The sequence below is a fragment of the Epargyreus clarus genome, unplaced genomic scaffold (genome assembly GCF_041222505.1).
Source record: "Epargyreus clarus isolate Ecla_fem2 unplaced genomic scaffold, WU_Ecla_fem_2.2 ptg000035l, whole genome shotgun sequence".
Classification (NCBI taxonomy): Eukaryota; Metazoa; Arthropoda; class Insecta; order Lepidoptera; family Hesperiidae; genus Epargyreus; species Epargyreus clarus.
In genome coordinates, this window is record NW_027332240.1 from 5,936,488 (window position 1) to 5,958,374 (window position 21,887).

General features: G+C 37.7%; 1 protein-coding gene across 1 annotated transcript in view; it reads left to right on the plus strand.

Moving 5' to 3' along the window:
- Fak (protein tyrosine kinase 2 Fak) overlaps positions 1-21,887 on the plus strand; it is an 88,173-nt gene that overhangs the window by 37,714 nt on the left and 28,572 nt on the right. Inside the window, exons 3-4 of the mRNA XM_073092329.1 lie at positions 10,899-11,011; positions 20,875-21,062. Of these exons, the coding sequence (XP_072948430.1) occupies positions 10,899-11,011; positions 20,875-21,062 (301 nt within the window). The remainder of the gene's footprint in view (positions 1-10,898; positions 11,012-20,874; positions 21,063-21,887) is intronic.

Sequence of the window (21,887 nt, forward strand, 5' to 3'; positions counted from 1 at the left end):
CATATCATGTAGTGTGAAATGTGTTTGCACATAATAAGAGCTGTGAATTTTGATATAAACAAATAAAAAAATAAAAATTTTCTTCATCATTAAAAGCAAATCAGGAATAATTAATTTGTAATATACCTTTAAAAAAATAGAGGTTACGGATTCGTAACTACTTTGTAATATGCAAACAAAATACCCTTTGAAAAATAGTGACCAACTGAACCTAAGAGTGTTAATGTAAAAGACCGAATTTGACCCCATTCAAGCCTAGGCTTGGCTATCTACTTTACAGCGGGTAAATATTGTCAGGCGACCCCATGGAGACGGTACAGATTTTCGAATATTGTAAAACGCCACCCGACCACCTCCCGCCCGCTTCCATTAAAGCGTAATTTGTTTATTTTTTATTGTTTATGGCTACGGAGGCTGATACATTTTCGAGGTGGCTTCGTGCCCCCAACGGCTTTGTGTACCTTCAATATTTAACAACTGTTTCCTTTGTCTGAAGCCAACTTTCTGTGCACTTTCGAAAAGATTCGGCTTGTAAATTAAATCTTAAGTTGTAAAATTGTCAAATTGAAGTGGAGTATTTATTTTCTACCAAATCGGTAGTTTTTGGCATGCAGCCCAGCTTATGGTAAGCGGCTAATGCTGCCAGTGGACAACTGTAGTCAACCCCCGTTACGATTCACAGCCTTGCTGGCAACAGCTGCTACCCCTAAGGACTCTACGCAGCGCCGAGGACGGCCACCGGGGGGGTTTTAGTGCGGTAAAAATCCCACATAACCCTGCATCGCTCCCACGACGCCGGGTACCTTTTGAAGGTTTCCCCCTAGTAAACAAAAAAAAAACCCTAAGGACTAAGTTGCAAAGCTTCAGATAATTATATTTACCACACCCTTAAAACTAGAACACAGCGGCGATTAACACTGCTGTTATTAGGCAGAAATAGGTGTAGCGGAGGTGGCTTCATGTATCGAAATCGAAAAACAAAGTATTTCTACCATAATAAGCTGAATTTATGTTCAACCACCTTTCGCCCGCGACGTCGCGCATTTACTGATTCATGATTTATCATTTATTATGTAGAGATAATTTTATGACTGTTAAGTACGGACGCAGGCTATTTAAAATCTTTAAACATATGTCGACCTTTAAACTTTGCGTAAATGCGGCTAAACCAGTTTCAAAATGCGTTTCAAAATCGGGTCAGAGTTAACCTGAAATAGAAACAGCAATTTAAACAATTTAGATTATGGACAGTAATATTTTTTAAACAATCAACGATGGATAGGTTTTCATGATTCGGTGTTAAGAAATTGTAGTTAATTAATTATTACAGAGTCACAGACTATAATTTATTTACTTTTTACTCTACTTGCGGAGGTGAACCGCTACCGCTGAAGACTAAGCTGGAACGCCCCGGAAAATTATGTCTCCCTTACCACACCATTCAAACCATAACACAATATCAATACCACCTTACACTGCTGTTATTAGGCAGAAATAGGTGTAGCGGTGCCGCCGGAGGCGAACCACCTTAATTATTTCTATTCTTCTTTGTTCTACCACCTTTTTTTTAATTTAATAATTGTTTAGATCTTATGCTTATCATGTTTTATCAGTGTTTTAAAGTCAACAATCTATTACTCAACACACTTCAATCTCCCATACATAAATCAAGTGGTCATCGCCATCACAATGACGGCGTTATCATTTTTATTGCGTCCCACATAGAGGTCCTTAACTTGTATTGTAGCGTTACTGTCCTACTAACTGTTTGTTAACACTTGCCGCGGAAATATGATTTATTGTTGTGAGTAATGCTTTATTTTTTGATGTGAAACATCTATAGCCGCACGTAAAACCGATTTCTGTCGTGGCGACGCATGCCGTGGCGTCGCCACGCTATACGATGGTATATATATACAGCCTATATGCAGTAGTGTGTACGGTGTGGCGACGCGTCGCCATGCGCAATCGACTGTGCGATTACGAATTAAGTAGTCACGATTTGAAATAAATTCGTAATTTTTTGTATTTAATGAAAATAAATGTTTATTCAATAAATAGTCATCGATATCTGGAAAAAATCGTAATATTTTATTTTATCATTATGACATATTTAGTTCCTATCACAATATGTTCTTTTCTGCATATTACTTTTACAAAATAATGTCGATGTTTCACATCTGCCAGGCGTCCCGTGACGGCTCACATTTTTTTTTATTTATTTACACATACAAACAGCATAGTATACATAACATTTTCAACTTAAATACAATAGTAATAATGTACCCCATATACATGCCAATTATAAGTTTGTACAGCATTCTTGTAATTAGCCAAAGACATGTTATTGCTTGTTGTAAAAAAGTTAGTAAAGATTACTCACTAATAACAAGAAAACTTAACCAGTTTTGAGAATTGAAATAGTTGCGTAAAAAAGTTTTGCCACGTCTCCGTGCTAAAATGTCCCTAAAATATTTGAAATAATTATTTATTTATTATGTAAATGTATGTACGCAGTATTAGTTATTTATTCGTAAATTTTCTCTAAAAATGTTTTTATTTGTCAAGAATTCAAAAAAGAACTTACTAATAAGCCGTTTGTGGCTTCATTCAATTTCAAGGCGGCGAAGTATCTTTACTAATCTATGCCTAAAAATGACAAAATGTTAAAATGTTAAGATGTTTACGCGATAGTTTGTTCTTCTAGTTTGTATGTATGTGTTTGGTTTTTTGGCACACGACAGGCTTTAACGAACGAGTAGTAAGCCCAATCACAATTCGACTATAGTCATTGATGAAAACAGTCATCAAAGCTATGAAACAAAAAAGAAATTTAGTGGGCAATGTCCATTACATTGATAATAAGGTTTATAATACCTTTGTTCTATTATTGTTTTTAACCTTTATATACTCGTATATAGTAGGTATATCGACCCCTCCTATGTATAATATCGTAACTGCAAAATGAAAACTTTACAGGAGAGCGTTTCAAAGTTTCGAATATGCTAAAATGTGTATAAAATCTGCATTTCTGCAGGTATTTCTATTATTAAGTAAATTTGGTACATATACTTTATTTTATACGCTTTATAACATTGCAGGCAATTTATGCAATAAAAATGAAAACGTACTTTTGTGGGTTACGATATGAATACGATATGAATACGAAATGATAGGCTATCTTTAGTTCTAACTGATAGTATATATCGCTAGTATATAACGGCATGTCCACACACGCATTTCGAATAGTCCAAATTGTGATTTACAGCGTTGAGAAAGATTTATCGTGGAGTATGCGGCGCGCTGGCCTGCGGCGAATATGAAATAATGTTACTGTTTTATAAAACACCAAGTGTTGCCAGAATCGATAGCGCGAACGGGATTTTGGGATTATAGGTCACTTTGGGGAGATATATCATATAATATGTCTTAATGTATCCATACTGTAGCTGGTGGATATGTGTGATCGTAGCTTTTGAACGACTTTGCCAATTTAGTTTTAAGGTGGTAGAGACTTTCGTCGTTGGACTCCGGGGGCACACATACACAAATATTTCTTGCTAATTACAGCAGTTTTAAACACTGCTGCGTTCTGTTTTGAAGGGTGTGGTTAGGGAGAGGCCACAATACGAGACGGTCTAACTGCAGGCCGTGGCCCGACCCAGGTAGCACTCTAGTTCTACCTATAAACTATAGTTCTCTCTATAAAAATGATTAAAACTAGGACGTGAAAATTAGAAATTACGCAGACAGATCTAAGTCATACGCCCATACCTATATGTTTCATAGAGGTTGCCTCATCCACCCCCAGTCAATCTAGATAAGCCCCGGCATGTTGGAACATGTCTGGGTTACGTGTACGATATGACACATAACACACACACATGCTCGCCCACGTGCGTTCGGTAACGTACGATTGATATGCTTGTGTGCGTACGAAGCCTTTGAGATTGGGGGACTTTGGCCTTTGTCTGATAAATGCAATCAAATATTGTGCAATGTTTTTATGTCATCAAAATAGCAATTGGCCATGCAATCCAGTTATTTTTATAGGATTTAAGTAGCTAAAGATCTAGAAATCCACTTGGTAGTTAGTGGCCATAACCGCCCATGGAAATCTATATGTAACTCCACAAAGAACAGGAGTTCTATCTGAAGCATATCATAGATGCGATCTAACAATCACAGATACGATCAGATCTTAGTCTTCAGGAAAGGCAACTCCTGAAGACTTAATTGGTCACTTTATATATAAGTCAGCTTGGTGTTAAAAGGTCATAACACCTACACCGCTTCTACACCACTGTCATCAAGTTTAATTAAAACAGGGATTTTACCTAAAGTCGTTTAGGCAATTACATAGTGCTAATTTGGTTCACTATTATCTTTAGCCTAAACGCCTAATTGCATTCCAATTAAATTTTCCGAAATAAAACTATAATTTCATTAACTAAATATTATGTCTTCGATACCCACACAACGTTAACGTTAACACAAACTTTTTATATGTACAAAAATATATTTATTAACAAATTATTATTAAATTTAATTACATATTTACAAGATATCTACATGCATATTAACATATTCGCAAAAACTTTATTTGATTCAAAAACAATATTGAAACTGAACAGAGATTCTCGAAATTCCCAAAAAACAATGCCGCCAGAATAAAATCCTATCCCAGACACGGACAATAAAAGCTTTAAAAAGCTCCAAAAGTGTAGCTTTGGATCGATTTGCATGCAGTGCCTACATGCAGGTGCAGTTATACGAATGGACGCGTACGGGAGGGTTGGAAGGGGGTTGCTATGTGTTTTCGGGGGTTGTAAACATGTAAATCACGTTAGGAAAGAATTGGTTTCCTAAAGTCCGGTTTTAATAATCTATCTATCTTATGTTTTGCTTGAAATCTTTGTCAAAGATCGATGTTTGACAATTTGTGCTTACTAGATGTCATTGTCTTGTCAAATTTAAAGATCGAAATTTATGGCATGTAGGCAAAAAACGGATAGATTGGTTATTAATAACGCGCATAATTGATATCTTATTGTTGTTTGTCTTTGAGGCTCTAGTGTGAGTGATACATAGGCATTCCAAGTTAGTCATTAAGGGTAAACAACGCATTTGTGATCGTCTTTCTTACGTTTTAATTTATATTTTTATTGTTTACGGGCCTAATTAATATTAAGCCGCCTACAAAGCTCTTTAGTTTTCCATTATACAAAAAATCTCCTAAAAACATTACCTTCTACAATGTACCAACCAACCAACCAACCAACATTGGCATTCCACAATGTAAAAAATATTTAAAATAAAATAACTAATGTTAACAATATTTTCATATTAAAAGTAAGCAAAATTATAAGCAACATTTTGAAGTTTTCACAGAATGCCTACTTGGATGCTGTGAATATAATATTCCACATATCGCCAACACAGTGTACTGCATCTGCAGTTACAAGGGTGTACAGTACAGTGTACATACCAGTATGTGCTTACACAAATCGATGCGTAGGGTTGTGGGGGTGAGGGTGGTATGGGGCAGCGCCTGGACACTGACCGCCCGTGTGCATGTAATTATAACGTCCTTTGTTCCTGTGTGATAGGTGTGTGATATGTATAGGTGTAATATCACACCTATATGTGACAGTGATGAAGTGGTTAAGAGACGCGGTCTCTCATTTGGTCCGAGGTTCAAATCCCAGTATGATTTTTTAAAGTTACGTGCGTATTAGAAATTAATTGTCAAGTGACAATTTATTTAAACGGTGAAGTAAATCGTGAGGAAAGCTTTACCCCTGACAGTACAAAATCTCAAAACATCATGGCATTCTGACAACATGTGCACAAAATTCATGACAGTGAGTTATGTAGTTACGGCGCGAAAGTGTAGCAAGCAAATGAACTCACATTCGCATTTATAATATTAGTTAGAATTCAAATTTGATTCTATTTTTTAACACGCTTTTTATTAGCTTGGCTTGTATGTATGCAGGTATGTATGTAACTAAGTAACGGAATCTTTGAACCCGATTTCTATTCACTTTGAACGTTCAGTTTAACTCAAATTTTTGAAGAATTATCAAAAACCGATGACAATACACGATTTTAATAATTTTGTACCATTGTCCTTATCAACTTACTCAGGATTAACGATTTTCGAGGCGAGATTATTCGAGCGCCTTAGAGAAAGTTCATCGCAAAATTACTAGATTGCAAAAATTATTACTTTTTACCCGACTGCCAAGGAAGGGTTATGTTTTTCGCGCGTATCTTGTATGTTTGTCTTTCTTTATTTGATCCGATCTAACAAACGGCTGGATGAATTTCAACAGTTAAAGTGTCATTATATTTGTCTCAATGACCCGAGTGTCCTTAGATAGGTGTTAGTAAAAAAAATCAAAATGGCGGATTTTTGGCGCGAAATAGTAACACATTTAAAAAAAAAAGTTAAGCGAACCTATTGAGTAGGGTATCAAATCAAAGGAAATTAAACGGAGATTATAAAAACATATTTGTATATATAGAAAACAGTAAGGTGACTGACTGACTGACTAACTAAATGACTTTTTCATTTTTCAGTAATCAACGTACAGCCTAAACCAAGGACTTTACCGTTCTGAAATTTTGCACACAGGTTCTCTATATAGCTTTAATAAGTACTAAGAAAGGCCTTTTGGAAATTCTACCCTTAAGAGGGTAAAATAGGGGAAAACGGTTTTTTTGAAATCCTTTAATTTTGAAGCAACTACTATAAAATTTTGTATTTGGTTGTCTGGATAGGAACAAGGACGCACTTATTTATCCCCCTCCGAAAAATCAACCCCGTAGAGGGTAAAATAAGGGTTAAAAGTTCATTTGAACTATCGTCAATTTTGAAGCAAACACTATGACATTTTGTATCAGGCTTGTTGGATAAAAATAATGAAATGCTACCTCTAACGAGGTAAAATAATGTCCGAAACTTTGATTTACTGAGGTTATATATTTTATAGACCGTAAATGGTGAATTTATTCGCGATATAGTAACACGTTTTAAAAAAGTTAACCAAACCTATCGAGTAGGGTGTCAAAATAAAGGAAATTAAGAGGAGATTACACATACATTATATAATATATCTTATATATAAAATTCTCGTGTTAGTTACCGTACTCCTCCGAAACGGCTTTACCGATTTTCACCAAATTTTATATACATATTCAGTAGGTCTAAGAATCGGCCACTATTTTTTTTACACCTAAGTGATAAGGGTTGTTCATCCTTAACATTTTTTTATGTATATGGCAACACAACGTTTGCCGGGTCAGCTAGTACATATATACTCGTATATACACATCGAGATGACTGTCTGACTAAATGAGAGAGTTGATGTGCCATAGATCGACGCAAAGGGAAACCGCTGAAATTAAACGTGCTGGAATTTTACACATAGGTTCTTTATATAGCGTAAATGAACACTACGAGGATAAAATAAAATAGGATAATATTGTTTGAACATTTTTTGTTTTTGAAGCAGACACCTACTATGAAACTTTGTATTTGGCTTTCTGGATAAAAATAATGAAATGCCTATTTCACTGCTTTTGGAATTTCTACTTCAGCCTTTTTGGTGCAGTCGGGTTTTTGATTTTTTAAATTAATTACTTGTTATCCTGAGAGAAGACCCGTGCCCAGCAGTAGGGCAGTAAAATGTCGGCGGAGAAATAAAAATAAAATATTATAGGGTACATTTTAAAGGGCACCTTTTACGTACTTAATTATAAAAGCTTAAACAATCAAATGACAAAAAGAGGAAACGATGTAGTTTGTTTAAAAAATTGATTAGTTTAGAGAGAGGTGGAGAGGTCTCTTTTGTTAAGAAACAATTAGCTACCCAAACACAATTAATGCTTTAAAGTTTCTAAGGTTCAAATGGATTTAAACTCTGAATAGAGGACGTTTACTGTTTATTAGTTTCAATAATTTACATACTACCCTGTCAAAATACAGAGGTTCATCTTTCACAAGAGTAACATGCATAAACAGACGCAAATTTGAAACCGTTTCTTTATATTTTGCCACTACATCAAACAACGTATATTTTCCTACCAAAATTTACATAAAAATTTCTACAATCTGACATGTAACAAAGTTACTCAAAACTCAAAATATACACAATACACGATTTTTCGACACCAACACCCGAGACCCGACAGACATTTGAAAACCACACGCCGGTTGAACCTTTTGTAGTGGCCGTCATGAAAATAGTCGAAAAATCTGACATTCACGTCAAAATAATCGAAATAAAGAGTAGTTTTTACGTGAACTTTTCGCGTTACGGTTTTGAAAATGGAGGAAAACTCGTTTAAAATGTACCGATAGTTTTTCGTTTTTGTTTTCTAACGGGCAAACTGAATGTTGACTGTATATTTACTTAGAGTAAATAGAGTTTTAAATGTGGTAGAACTCTCAGTGGTACTACTCCGGCGGCAACACCGCCACACCTATTTCTGCCTTATACAGCAGTGTTAAGCGCTGCTGTAATCCGCTTTTAAGGCTTATAACGAAGCCATACTTATCGGAGGCATTCCGTCTTAGTCCTCAGGGGTAGGAACGCATCTATGGCCACCTCCGATAAGAACCTGTATTCTTTACCTGTGTGAATCTGTACTTTACGTTTTGAAAAATATGATTGTTTTGGTATTTGTTTACGTATTTGCCCATACGATTACCAATCAGCGCCCCTAGCGGATTGTATGAGAACTAAAGTGTTAGTAACGTAACATTAAATGTCTAAATTGACAAAATGCCGCTTTATGTTTTGTCTCTCTTTTTTGCGAACATGTGAGGCAGACAGAAAGACTTGAGTACTTACTTATTGTTACGTTTACTCAATCTACTGAAGCAAACGGAACAGAATAATGGATTGAGTAAACGTAACGTAAAAATTACGGGATGTTTTTAAAACTCATGGTAAGGGTACCGATCCCATCTGGAATTGATTACAGATGTCACTTTTAGTACGGAAATTTATGTTTATTTCGAAGAAATTAAAGCAAACACGCTCACTGAACATACTTCATTCTAGTTTCTTTAATATAAAATAGTACTACAAAAGTCCATACATAGTGTTTTGGTAGCAACAGACGTATACAAATATTTTACTTGAAGTATTTTCTTTACAAAATTTATTTTGATCGTCAAAATCGCTTCGCAAGCAGTTTCGTTAACATGGAAGATATGGTGAAAGAAACTCCGTAAAATAATATTAACAAGTAACGGAATCTTTGAACCCGATTTCTATTCACTTTGAACGTTCAGTTTAATTCAAATTTTTGAAGAATTATCAAAAACCGATAACAATACACGATTTTAATAATTTTGTACCATTGTCCTTATCAACTTACTCAGGATTAACGATTTTCCAGCACCCGACAAACATTTGAAAACCACACGCCGGTTGAACCTTTTGTAGTGGCCGTCATGAAAGTGGTCGAAAAATCTGACATTCACGGCAAAATAATCGAAATAAAGAGTAGTTTTTACGTGAACTTTTCGCGTTACGGTTTTGAAAATGGAGGAAAACTCGTTGAAAATGTACCGATAGTTTTTTGTTTTTGTTACTAACGGGCAAACTGAATGTGTACTGTATCTTTACGTATACATAAAATAAAGGGAGTAGAACCATCTGTAGTTCAACTACACCACCACCACCATACCTATTTCTGCCTAATACGAGTACTAACAGTGTTAAGTGCTGCTGTGTTCCGCTTTGAATGATGTGGTAAGGGAGACATACTTATTCCAGGCTTTCCATCTTTGTCCTCAGATGTAACGACGCATATGTGTCCAACCTACGGTAAGAATCTAGTCCTATCTGAGATTGATTTCAGATGTCACTTTTAGTACTTGTTATATAGAAATATTGGTTTTGAAGAAATTAAATGGTTCCGTATGTCTCGAATTATGTAGCGATTTTTATTGGCTAAATATATTGTAATCTAGTCTCTTTTTATCTAGAATTATTTGTTTCTTTCGAAGAAATTCACAAACAGTATCACAAAAGTCTATCGGTAGTTTTCATAGCTACAACATTTAAATCAACCTCGAAATATTTGACTTAATGTAGATTCATTACAAAATTTCTTTTGATCGTCAAAACCTCTTCGCAAGCGTTAACATGGAAGATGCGGTGAAAGAAACTCCATAAAATAATATTAACAAGATAAGATGCGGTTATTATGGATATCGTTGGAGCGAGTGCAGCAGCGCTAACAAGCAGTCGGTCTCAGCGGACGCGGCTCTAACGATATTGCTACTTAAGGGCACCAGCCGCAACCGGCAATACTGCCCTCGTTGCAAATTGGATGGTTCCGTGTGTCTAAATTTTTTATGTCAAAGTCTTTTTATTCAATTGCGGAGGGTAATGTTTTTGGAGCGTATGTATGAGTGTAAGTATCTCCTTTCTTTAACACGCCCTATAGCTTCTGCGTTCCTTATTAAGCTATTAAAATCAGAATGATGTTGAAACCTTCGTATCCAACTATATGTTGTATGTAAGACGGTAGTCTTACAAAATATTATTTATTTCCAGAAATGAGCGAGAAATTTTCGTCATGAGTAGGTACCAATATCGTTTACCGTACTATGTTTAATAAGTACCATGAGTAACATGAACGTTGTGTGTCCTCATTAGCCCACAGAATATCTTTACGGTACCATGAGTAGGAAGGTGTTTCACTACAGCCATGAGCCAACATACCTCTTCATCATGAGTAACAGAACGTCGTTTATCTCAAGCAATAACCCAACATACATCGTCATCATGAGTACCGGAACCATGAGTAACAGTACTTTGTTTGTCCACAGCCATGAGCCGAACCATGAGTAACAGTACTTTGTTTGTCCACAGCCATGAGCCAGAGGGCGGCGGCCGGTGCGCCGAGGGGCCGCTAGGGCGCGTCATGCAGCCCGCGCCGCCGGGCGGCTCGCCCAAACGCCATGCGACGCCAGCGCCACCTCATGGTATGTACACACGTTATTTTGACATTATTTTTTTCTTTCATATTTACGCATAAAAAACTTGTAAACATTACTAACCGCAATCGCACTGTGTTAATGTACAAGAATTGTTTAAATTTACAGAACTGTATCTAAAACAATATAGGGCTGTGCTTAAATTACAGCAGCATTCTTCTCTTACTTGTAATTGAGGCATTCCGATTTAGTTTCATAAAGTTAAAAAAAAAAGATGCCGGCCGAATTGATAACCACCTCCTTTTTGAAGTCGGTTAAAAACACACCAACACAGGTTTCTGAACTTTGTTAACTTTAATGTTTTTTGTACTCCCGTTCATAGCTTTCTACAGTGTCTATGGTCGGCGGCGGCGGCTATCAAACGTTGAAAGCGTAACAAGTGAACCTATCGATTTTAGTTTCTCAAAAGATTAATTTTTGCTTAAAAGTTCAATCTAACTCTATTAGAAACTTGCTCCAAGGACATCCAGTAGATACAGGTCGAGAAATTACAATGAAGAACACAGATTTATCAGTACATACAGACAAAGAAATGAAATAAAGCAAAACAATTTTCTATCCTCATTTAACTTTGTTCAGAGTAAGACCGTAAAAGACCGTAAAATATTCCACAATGGAGCAAACTGGTCTTTTTATAAACGTTCAATCCTTTGCCCGGTTTCCTGCGAAAACGGAAATTCTTGTTTTACACCTGAAATTGACACGGAAACCCGTTGCGATGCACTGTAAAAGAACTACGATGCCTTTGTAAAACTTTTCTGAAAACGACGTTTGTCGCTTTCTGCAGTCGTAATCTAATTCTGGAATTCTGTGTTTGATGCACCGAGACATATTCGCAGTCTGCCTGATGGTAAGATGCATTGGCGACTCCTCTGGTGATGCAAATGTCCATAGGCGACGGTGACTACTTTCCATCAGGTAGCCCGTCTGCCTCATCGTTTAGGTATAATTATTAAAAAAAAAGTGTCTACCCATGGACGCCTTTAATCAATCCTAAATAGGATAGAATTCCTATCTCAGATGGTGGAATTCCTTGTGGTACGACTCCGGCGGCACCACCGCCACATCTATTTCTACCTAAAAACAACAGCATTAAGCACTGCTGTGTTATGGTTTGAAGGGTGTGGTAAGGGAAACATACTTATCGGAGGGGTTCCAACTTAGTCCTCAGGGATAGCGGCGCGTCTGTGGCCGACCATAGGCAGGAATCTAATGCTATCTGGGGTTGATTACAGATGTCCATGGACGAAACTAGCCACTCACTATCGGGTAGACTGCATGCTCGTCTGCTACTCCTAAAAAAACGTCAGCCACTGATATATCTCAAAACCATTACCTTACTGACTGATCCTCTTCCATTACGTCGTAAATGGTAACTAGAGTTTATTTTTGGAACCCAACGCGAATTTAAAAACACCTAAGACACGAACAAATTGCTCGCAGCATACCGCGTTTAATTATCCTTCCCACGTAATTGGCTGCACCAGGTAATTTAACGCTCGCCTCGGTCTAAACGGACAAATGAGGGCCGCTGTGTCAGCACAGTAACTTCACACTTTATGACCATGTATACTCATCAAATTACTGCTACAGTTTATATTGTACACTGGATGAAGAAGTGACCTGGAATATTAAAATCGAGCTTTCATTTTTACTATTTACAAAAAAGTGAATTTAAAGAGCAAAAATAAAACAAACACGGTTAAATGTGGTAAAACCCTTCGACTCAGGCGGCACCACCGCCATACGCGTACGCAAGACCTATCTCCGCCTTATAACAGCGGTGTTAAGAGGTGCTTTGTCCTAATTAACACGCTTTTATTAGCTTCAGACGTATGTATGTTGGTATGTTGGTATGTTAGTATGTAACGGAATCTTTGAACATGATTTTAACCCCCTTCAAAACGTCGGATTAACTCGAAATTTGGCATACTTATTAAGGACCGATGACAATTCAATATTTTAAACATTAATAGTTTTGTACCATTGTCCTTATCAACATCCTCAGGATTAACGATTTTCGAGGCGAGATTTTTCAAACACCTTCAGCAAAGTTCATCGCAACTTTAGATTGCAAATAATAATTATTGCTATTTAGTTTCAATAGGCGTAACTTTTATATCGTGATTTTTAGTTTAGAAAATAATAATGTTATTTCCCTATAACTCAAATGTTCTGAAACATATCTATAATGCGCTCTTGTAGAATGATTTTTAGGATTCCGTACTCAAAGGTTAAAACGAAACCCTCTGCGGTCTGTTCGTCTGTCGTTGGGCTTTATCTCTTAAATCGTACTAGATAGACACTTGATTTTTTTACAAACGATGAATAATGGTGGTCGCTATAACGAGAAATACTAAAAATTAATAAATAATTATAGTTCAAAAAACTAAAAAAACACGCTTTTATGATAAAATCAACTAAAAAGTAGAAAATAATTTTCAATCTAAGAATCAATTAAGGAACAGGAAATAGTATAATTGTGGAAAAAGTGTGGGGTGCTCCATTTATCAGGTTCGATAAACACCCCACACTTTTTCCACAATTATACTATTTCCTGTTCCTTAATTGATTCTTAGATTGAAAATTATTTTCTACTTTTTAGTTGATTTTATCATAAAAGCGTGTTTTTTTAGTTTTTTGAACTATAATTATTTAAAGGAAGACTTACCTTTCCGAAGGCATTCCAGCTTAGTACTCAGCGGCGCATCTGTGGTCGACCTCAGGTATCTCCTATCTGGGATTGATTACAAATGTCCATGAGTGGCAGTAGCCACATACCATCAGGTGGACTGCGTGTTCGTCTGCTACTCCAAACCGTCAGTCACTGATGTATCGCCGAACCATTACCTTACCGACACATCTTCTGTCCATTATAGAGTTTATTTTTGGAACCCAACGCGAATTTAAAAACACCTAAGACACGAACAAATTGCTCGCAGCACACGGCGTTTAATTATCCTTCCCACGTAATTGGCTGCACCAGGTAATTTAACGCTCGCCTCGGTCTAAACGGACAAATGAGGGCCACTGTGTCAGCACAGTAACTTCACACTTTATGACCATGTATACTCATCAAATTACTGCTTTTACAGTTTATACTACGCTTGATAAATAAGTGACCTGAAATATTGAAAGGAAAATTTAACGTTATTCACTTAAACCATAGGTACATAAAGAGTCCTCTATTTTTTATTCTCTCTTGTTTTATTCCTATAAAACAAACATGGTTAAAGGTGGTAGAGTCCTCTGTGGTTCAACTCAGGCAGCAACACAGCCACACGCACACGCATGATACATACGTCTTGCGTGTGCGTACTTTTGCCTTATAACAGTGTTAAGCGCTGCTGTGTTCTGTTTTAAAGGGAGACATACTTTTCCGAGGCATTCTAACTAAGTCCTCAATAGTAACGGCGCTTTTGTGGCCAACCTCACAGATGCCCTAGGCTGGCACTGATAAGCGGGTTATAGTCTGCGCGAAACTGCTAGTCCGCTCTGAATATAGAAGCGAGTCGCGTCGCCATAGCAAATTGTACGACTACACCTGCGCGGACTATACCACTAAATTGACTGCATGCTCGTTTGGTACTTCAATATTATAAAATAAATATAAATATTGTCGACTTTGATCAACACTCAATATCTGATATCAACAGCTTTTGATCCGTTCAGTAAGAGGATCGTCGATAGAGCACGATCGCATCAAGAAGTAGTTTTCCGTGCAAATGGGTCATTAGTTCAGGCAATCGGGAGCCATTAGCGCCACAAAGCCGTATTCAAAGTAGCTATCGAGATCGGAACTTGAGTTAATCGGCTGGCAATAGACCGATAGTTGGAAAGTTGCTAGTTCCTTGAAGTTACGGAAATGTAACGATGACGTAATTATTTTAATGGGATTTGTTTTCATAGTTAGTGATCGTGCTCAAAGGCACCTTTCCCAGCATTGGGAGATAAAATGAGTTGCACTCACCTCTTGTGTAAGTTATCTAAGCTTGGAATGTCACATAGCACTTTTTAAAGAAAAAAGTAAAGTATGTTTTCTGAATAAAAAGTAAAAAGCAATGAACTTTCATAATTTTTCAAACGTCTTGAGCCCATGATAGGTACAAGTAGGGCACTCTCCACACTTGTAGAAAGATTCCTTATAAATACTAATTTCCTATGCCGAAAGTGAACACATGCAGTCAAATAGAAACAACAGAAACAGCACAACACAAATCGTATGAATTATAACTAAAATAAACATTAATTTACCAGTGGATTCATCCCCGAGAGTTCAATAAGCGAAAGTAAAAAGAAATATCTTATAACATCGTCATATCGGTAGCGGCGCTCGTTCTATTAATGACTAGTATCCCGCCGTGATCCCTCCTAATCATCTTCTCTTTATCCCACCTTTTGTGCAGTGGGATACGGGTCCGCGGATTACACACGTCGTTACAATAGATAATTGCGAACGGGACGTTTATCCAGATGGGATATTGGTTATTTGCGTTTAATTCGCGGGACTACTTATGTCTTGACTTTGTGCAAACTGTTTAGTGTATTTTGTCATTACAAACCTTGCTAATTCCCCGCACTAAAGTTCCCTATATAAAAAGTTAATTTATAACTACGAAGTTGTAACGTGACATAATTAGTTACACGTACTTAAAGGTACAACTACTAGACTCAGATGATACATCTAAGTTTATCATTGTTTGGGATAGTAAGGTAAGTACATAAAGAAAAGTAAAAAGAAAATAACCTATGACAGCGCCATATCAGTAGCCGAGCTCGTTCTATTAATGACTAGTATCCCGCCGTGATCCCTCCTAATCATCTTCCCTTTATCCTACCGTTAGTGAAGTGGGATACGGGTCCGCGGATTACACACGTCGTTACAATAGATAATTGCGAACGGGACGTTTATCCAGATGGGATATTGGTTATTTGCGTTTAATTCGCGGGACTACTTATGTCTTGACTTTACGCAAACTGTTTAGTGTATTTTGTCATTACAAACCTTGCTAATTCCCCGCACTAAAGTTCCCTATATAAAAAGTAAATTTATAACTACGAAGTTGTAACGTGACATAATTAGTTACACGTACTTAAAGGTACAACAACTAGACTCAGATGATACATCTAAGTTTATCATTTTTTGGGATAGACGAAAGTAAGGTAAGTACATAAAAAAAAGTAAAAAGAAAATAACCTATGACATCGCCATATCAATAGCCGAGCTCGTTCTATTAATGACTAGTATCCCGCCGTGATCCCTCCTAATCATCTTCCCTTTATCCTACCGTTTGTGAAGTGGGATACGGGTCCACGGATTACACACGTCGCTACAATAGATAATTGCGAACGGGACGTTTATACAGGTGGGATATTGGTTATTTGCGTTTTATTCGCGAGATTACTTATGTCTTGACTTTGTGCAAATGCTGTCTAGTGTATTTTGTCATTACAAACCTTGCAAACTCCCCGCAATAAAATTACTAAAACTACGTAGTTGTAACGTGACATTGTAGCGACTTCCCGCTACTCGTCAAGAGATGGCGCTGATGAATCACGCTATCGAAGTTTTCTAAACATCTTGCATATATACAAGCTCCGAACTGAGACTGTCGGATCACGGCCGCTCCCCGGGCATGATCACCTAGCCCGGCGGGAGATCTCCCTTTGCCAAAACATAATTAGTTACACGTACTTAAAGGTACAACCACCAGGACTCAGATGATAAATTTAAATTTATGATTTATTGAGATAGATGTAGTAAGGTAACTATATAAAGAAAAGTAAAAAGAAAATATCCTATGACATCCGGTAGCCGAGCTCGTTCGGTTAATTACTAGTATCCCGCCGATCCCTCCTAATCATCTTCCCTTTATCCTACCTTTTGTGAAGTGGGATACGTGTCCGCGGATTACACACGTCGTTATCACAGAGCTGCATGTTAATCTCCGGATATCCGGGAAGGGAAGACGGGTAATAGATAATTGCGAACGGGACGTTTATTCAGGTGGGATATTGATTTTATGTGTGAAATAGGTATTTATTACATAATTTTGTATAATAGTTTTCTAGTGTAATTTATCGTTTCAATACCTTGCAAACTTTCCGCACTAAGAATACCTGTATATAAAGTAAACTTATTAATATAGTCGTAGTAGTAAGGTGACACGCATAGGTACACAGACACACACACATGCCGTACTATCCAAAGATAAACTCGTAATAAGAAGGTCCTATACTTACCAATTTAGTATGTTATAAATATCAGTGACTTAATGTAAGAATTCACGTTAGTTTGTTACTCTCATAAAAACCCAACGATCACATCTTCATCAGCCCATTACTGTCCCACTGCTGGGCAGGGGTCTCCTCTCATAATGAGAAGGATTAGGCCACAGTCCACCGCGCTGGCCAAGTGCGTATTGGTAGACTTCAAATACCTTTGAACTTTTTTTTTGAAGATTCCTGAAGTATGCAGGCTTACACACGATGTTTTCCTTCGCCGTTTAAGCAAATAATATTTTTTTAATACGCACATAACTTTGAAAAATCAGAGGTGCCTGGGATTTGAATCTCGGACCCCTCGATCAAGAGGCCGACTTTCTTAACCACTAAGCTATCACTGTTGTTAAACACGATCACATATGTATAGTCAAAGGCATTGAACTATCCCTCATATCGTTCAACACACCACAACGAGCCTTATTAGTTATGTGTTATCCTCCTTAATATCTATTCGTTACGTACACGTACACGACCGGCAAGGAAGTTATGTTCCCAAAGGAACATGGCGCTAGTAAATCGTATCAAATTGGCTCTTACAGGGAGGTAGATGCTGCCATTAAATTACGGAAAATCACCCCGCTTCGATGGAAATGAGTACATAATTATATACTTGTTAACCCGCTTTTATAAGATTTACCTGTTTGTATGTTTCTGGGTTTGTGTGTAACTCTCCTTTGGAGTCAATCCCATTCTAATCCAGAGTGAAAAAAAAAATTTAATAATAAATCGACCAAAAAAATGAAAAGTAAATAAATTAGGAAATACTACAAAACTCGCTTTTATGATAAAATCAACTAAAAGTAGAAAATAATTTTCAATTTAGGAATCAATTAAGGAACAATAAATAGTATTATTTTGAAAAAAGCGTGGGGCGCTCCATTTATCACTTTTCAAATAGCGCCAGTGATCGGTGGCTATGGGAAAACCAATTTACTTCAGGTACTTCAGATATGATCAATTTATCTTCATAGACTTCACCTGTGAATGTAGGATCAGTATTCTCTAACTATTTATTGTGTTTATCAATTTGTTGATCAAATCCTATTTTGTTGATCAATGAGTGTTTTTCCTTGTACTAATATACCGCTGTAGGATAAGCAAACAAATACTATCTTGTAAAAAAAATCTGGATAAGAAAATGAAAACTTCTGAAGCAAAAATATGTTCCCATACCTTTCTTCTCTAGTTTCTTGAGTCGCTGCTCACACTTTTATACAAATATTGTCTTGCAAGAAAGTATTCAGGGCAATGCAAGTATTCAGGACAAAGAAATGAAGATACTAAAACTTCAAACTAAAAAATAAATCCTCTATATCTAGAAAAAACTTGAAACACCTTGCTTCCTTAGATCCCTCTCTCACACCTTCAAATTTCCAGACTAATCGCTTTATACGGTCCATTGATCCACAAGGAGCGCGCGGGCACAAAGGGGGTTCATTAGGGCGCCGCGGAAGCCTTCGTTACCGACCATTGATTCGTGCCGGTGACGTCAGCGGGAACCCTACCGATGTACCCACTTTAAAGGTTTCTTCTTCCTTTATCGCTCCGAACTACCGGTCCTTTAATATGATGCAACTGATTCAGATTTTCGATGAAGCTTCTTTGACGTTTTCGAATGTTGCTACTACGGGCTATGGTTTAAATTGGTGTAGCAATATTTACATAGATTACACTATTCATTTGTGACCATGTATGCTTAACTAGCATAGACGTTACGAGTATAAAGACTTCATCTTATTGCAAACAGCAAACTGCGTACTTAATTTTTTTAAAAGAAATTTAAATAACTCCAAAGATATGAAATTATCAGAATATATTATATATCAATTTATAATATATTGTCAGTTATTAATCAATCCACGATAATTATAGAGGCAGAAAATGATGAAAACACCGGCAATAGCCCGTCGGTCTGATGGATCTCGTATTACCATAATCGATCAGCATTTACATAAACAAATTGCATACGTGTCGATAATAATGCATGATTGTACTTTGAGTAAACACGAAAATCTAGTGGAAGTTGTTTACGCATTTTACTATTTAAAATATTCAAAAAATAATTGTAATCATCGAGTTTGTAAGGCTTGTTTTATTCTGAGGTTTAGGTTGGGTTAAGTTGGGATATAAAACTTATTGAGCGAGAAAACCTCAAATATATATTATTTCCTGACTTCAAATTGTCTGACTTAAATTTTTAGTATTTCCTATTTTATGCAATTAATTCTGTTAATTAAATCATTAATTTCCTGCATTGTTTCTACTTATTTTCTATTATATACATGTAGGTAATATATAAAGATCAGTTTCTAAGTGGGACATTAGTCATTACACATATGTATTATTCAAGCGATTAACATGCAATGTCTTGCAAGGAATATAAGCTACGTGGAACAGCTGATTTTTCCATCTATCCTTCATATCTTGTACGTCAATTCGCTGCTGGAGTTAGGGCTTCCCTACAATAGAAAATCTTGTCCTAGTCACCGCGCTTAGCTTTGCTTGTTGATAACCGCAATGAAAAAGATGATAATGAAATAAATATATTCTGGAGTAGATAAGAGGGTAGATCTGTTCATGGTTCGACAACAAAAGCACCACCGCCTATTAGAGATATGTCTTGTATCAGCGGGGTGAAGCGGCTCTGTTCTGGTTTGAAGATTAGTCATGGCAGACATATGAGATATGAGACGTTACTTTATCCTCAGGCGGAGCAACTATTTATGATCGTTCTTTGGTAAACCCTTGCCCTATTTGAGATCAGTTTCAAATGTTAATGGGTAGCTACTATATTTTAACTTCATCCGAACAGCATATTTATTTGCTTCTCCTACAAAAAAATGTGCTATTTGAACTACATAATAACAGTCGCTACTGGACTTCTTGAGTCATCGGAAATATTAGAATTCCTATTGAATATTCCAAACACATTGATTTGATTGAATTCCCATTAATGACGTTAGTTGTAATCTACTATGCAAAGCCTAAACAAATGGCGATTACATGTAATTGGATTTTCCTTTGCTTGTAAATTATCTTTGATAACACAATTGTTTTCAGGAAGGAAATTAACCATTAATTTTCACCCGATTCCGCGTGATGATATGCAAGCATTATTTACATAGTTACTCGTATGCATAATAATTATGCATTACAATTTAGATAATAACAGATTAATTTCGTTGTGTAATGGATCACACGCATATAATTGGTTTTGACATTATGAACTCAATTATACGCTATTTGCCACTCATTATCATATTATATGTTGTACATATATTACTTACAAAAAGTTGGAATATGATTTCAAAACTAAATGAAATTAAATTCAGCAAATTGTTAAACGTTGTTTTCTTTAATATTAAATTACATTAACATTTCATAACATGTGTAATCAGAAGGATTTTATCTTAATGTATGTCCATTTAAAAAAAAAAACAAATAAGTTTCATTTTAGTTTAAAAGCTTTTTTAATTTCGGTTAGTTGGAGGTAATAACTACACTTGATTTTACATTGTTGTTTGAGATAACTTCTTCTATAAATAAACCATTCTCTTCTTCTCCAGGAGCGTCAACGGGCGACCAGTCGACGCTCAAGGTGCACCTGCCGAACGGCGGGTTCAACATGGTCCGGGCGTCGGCGGACGAGGACGTGCGCTCCATGCTCAGGCTGCTGGCAGCGCGGCTCGCCACAGGGGAGCGGGTGTATGCGTCGTGCTACGCGCTGAGGGCGAGGCGGCTCACCACGGGGAAGGTGAGAACCTTTAGAGTACAGAGATACGCGCTCCATGCTCAGGCTACTGGCTGCGCTACTCGCCACCTGGGAACGGGTGCACGCGTCCTGCTACGCGCTGAGGGCGAGGCGGCTGACCACGGGGAAGGTAAGAACCGATAGTAATTGGATGCTCACGGGTGGATGAGGACGTGCGCTCCATGCTCAGTCTGCTGGCAGCGCGGCTCGCCACGGGGGAGCGGGTGTATGCGTCCTGCTACGCGCTGAGGGCGAGGCGGCTGACCACGGGGAAGGTGAGAACCGATAGTAATTATCTAAGTCCTCATCCATCCGAGGGCATCTGCTCACGGGTGGATGAGGACGTGCGCTCCATGCTCAGACTGCTGGCCGCCCGACTCACTACTGGGGAGCGGATGTATGCGTCGTGCTATGCGCTGAGGGCGAGGCGGCTGACCGCGGGGAAGGTGAGAACCGATAGTAATTAGATGCTCACGGGTGGATGAGGACGTGCGCTCCATGCTCAGTCTGCTGGCCGCTCGGCTCGCCTCTGGGGAACGGGTGTATGCGTCGTGCTATGCGCTGAGGGCGAGGCGGCTGACCACGGGGAAGGTGAGAACCGATAGTAATTAGATGCTCACGGGTGGATGAGGACGTGCGCTCCATGCTCAGTCTGCTGGCCGCTCGGCTCGCCTCTGGGGAACGGGTGTATGCGTCGTGCTATGCGCTGAGGGCGAGGCGGCTGACCACGGGGAAGGTAAGAACCGATAGTAATTTGATGCTCACGGGTGGATGAGGACGTGCGCTCCATGCTCAGTCTGCTGGCCGCTCGGCTCGCCTCTGGGGAAC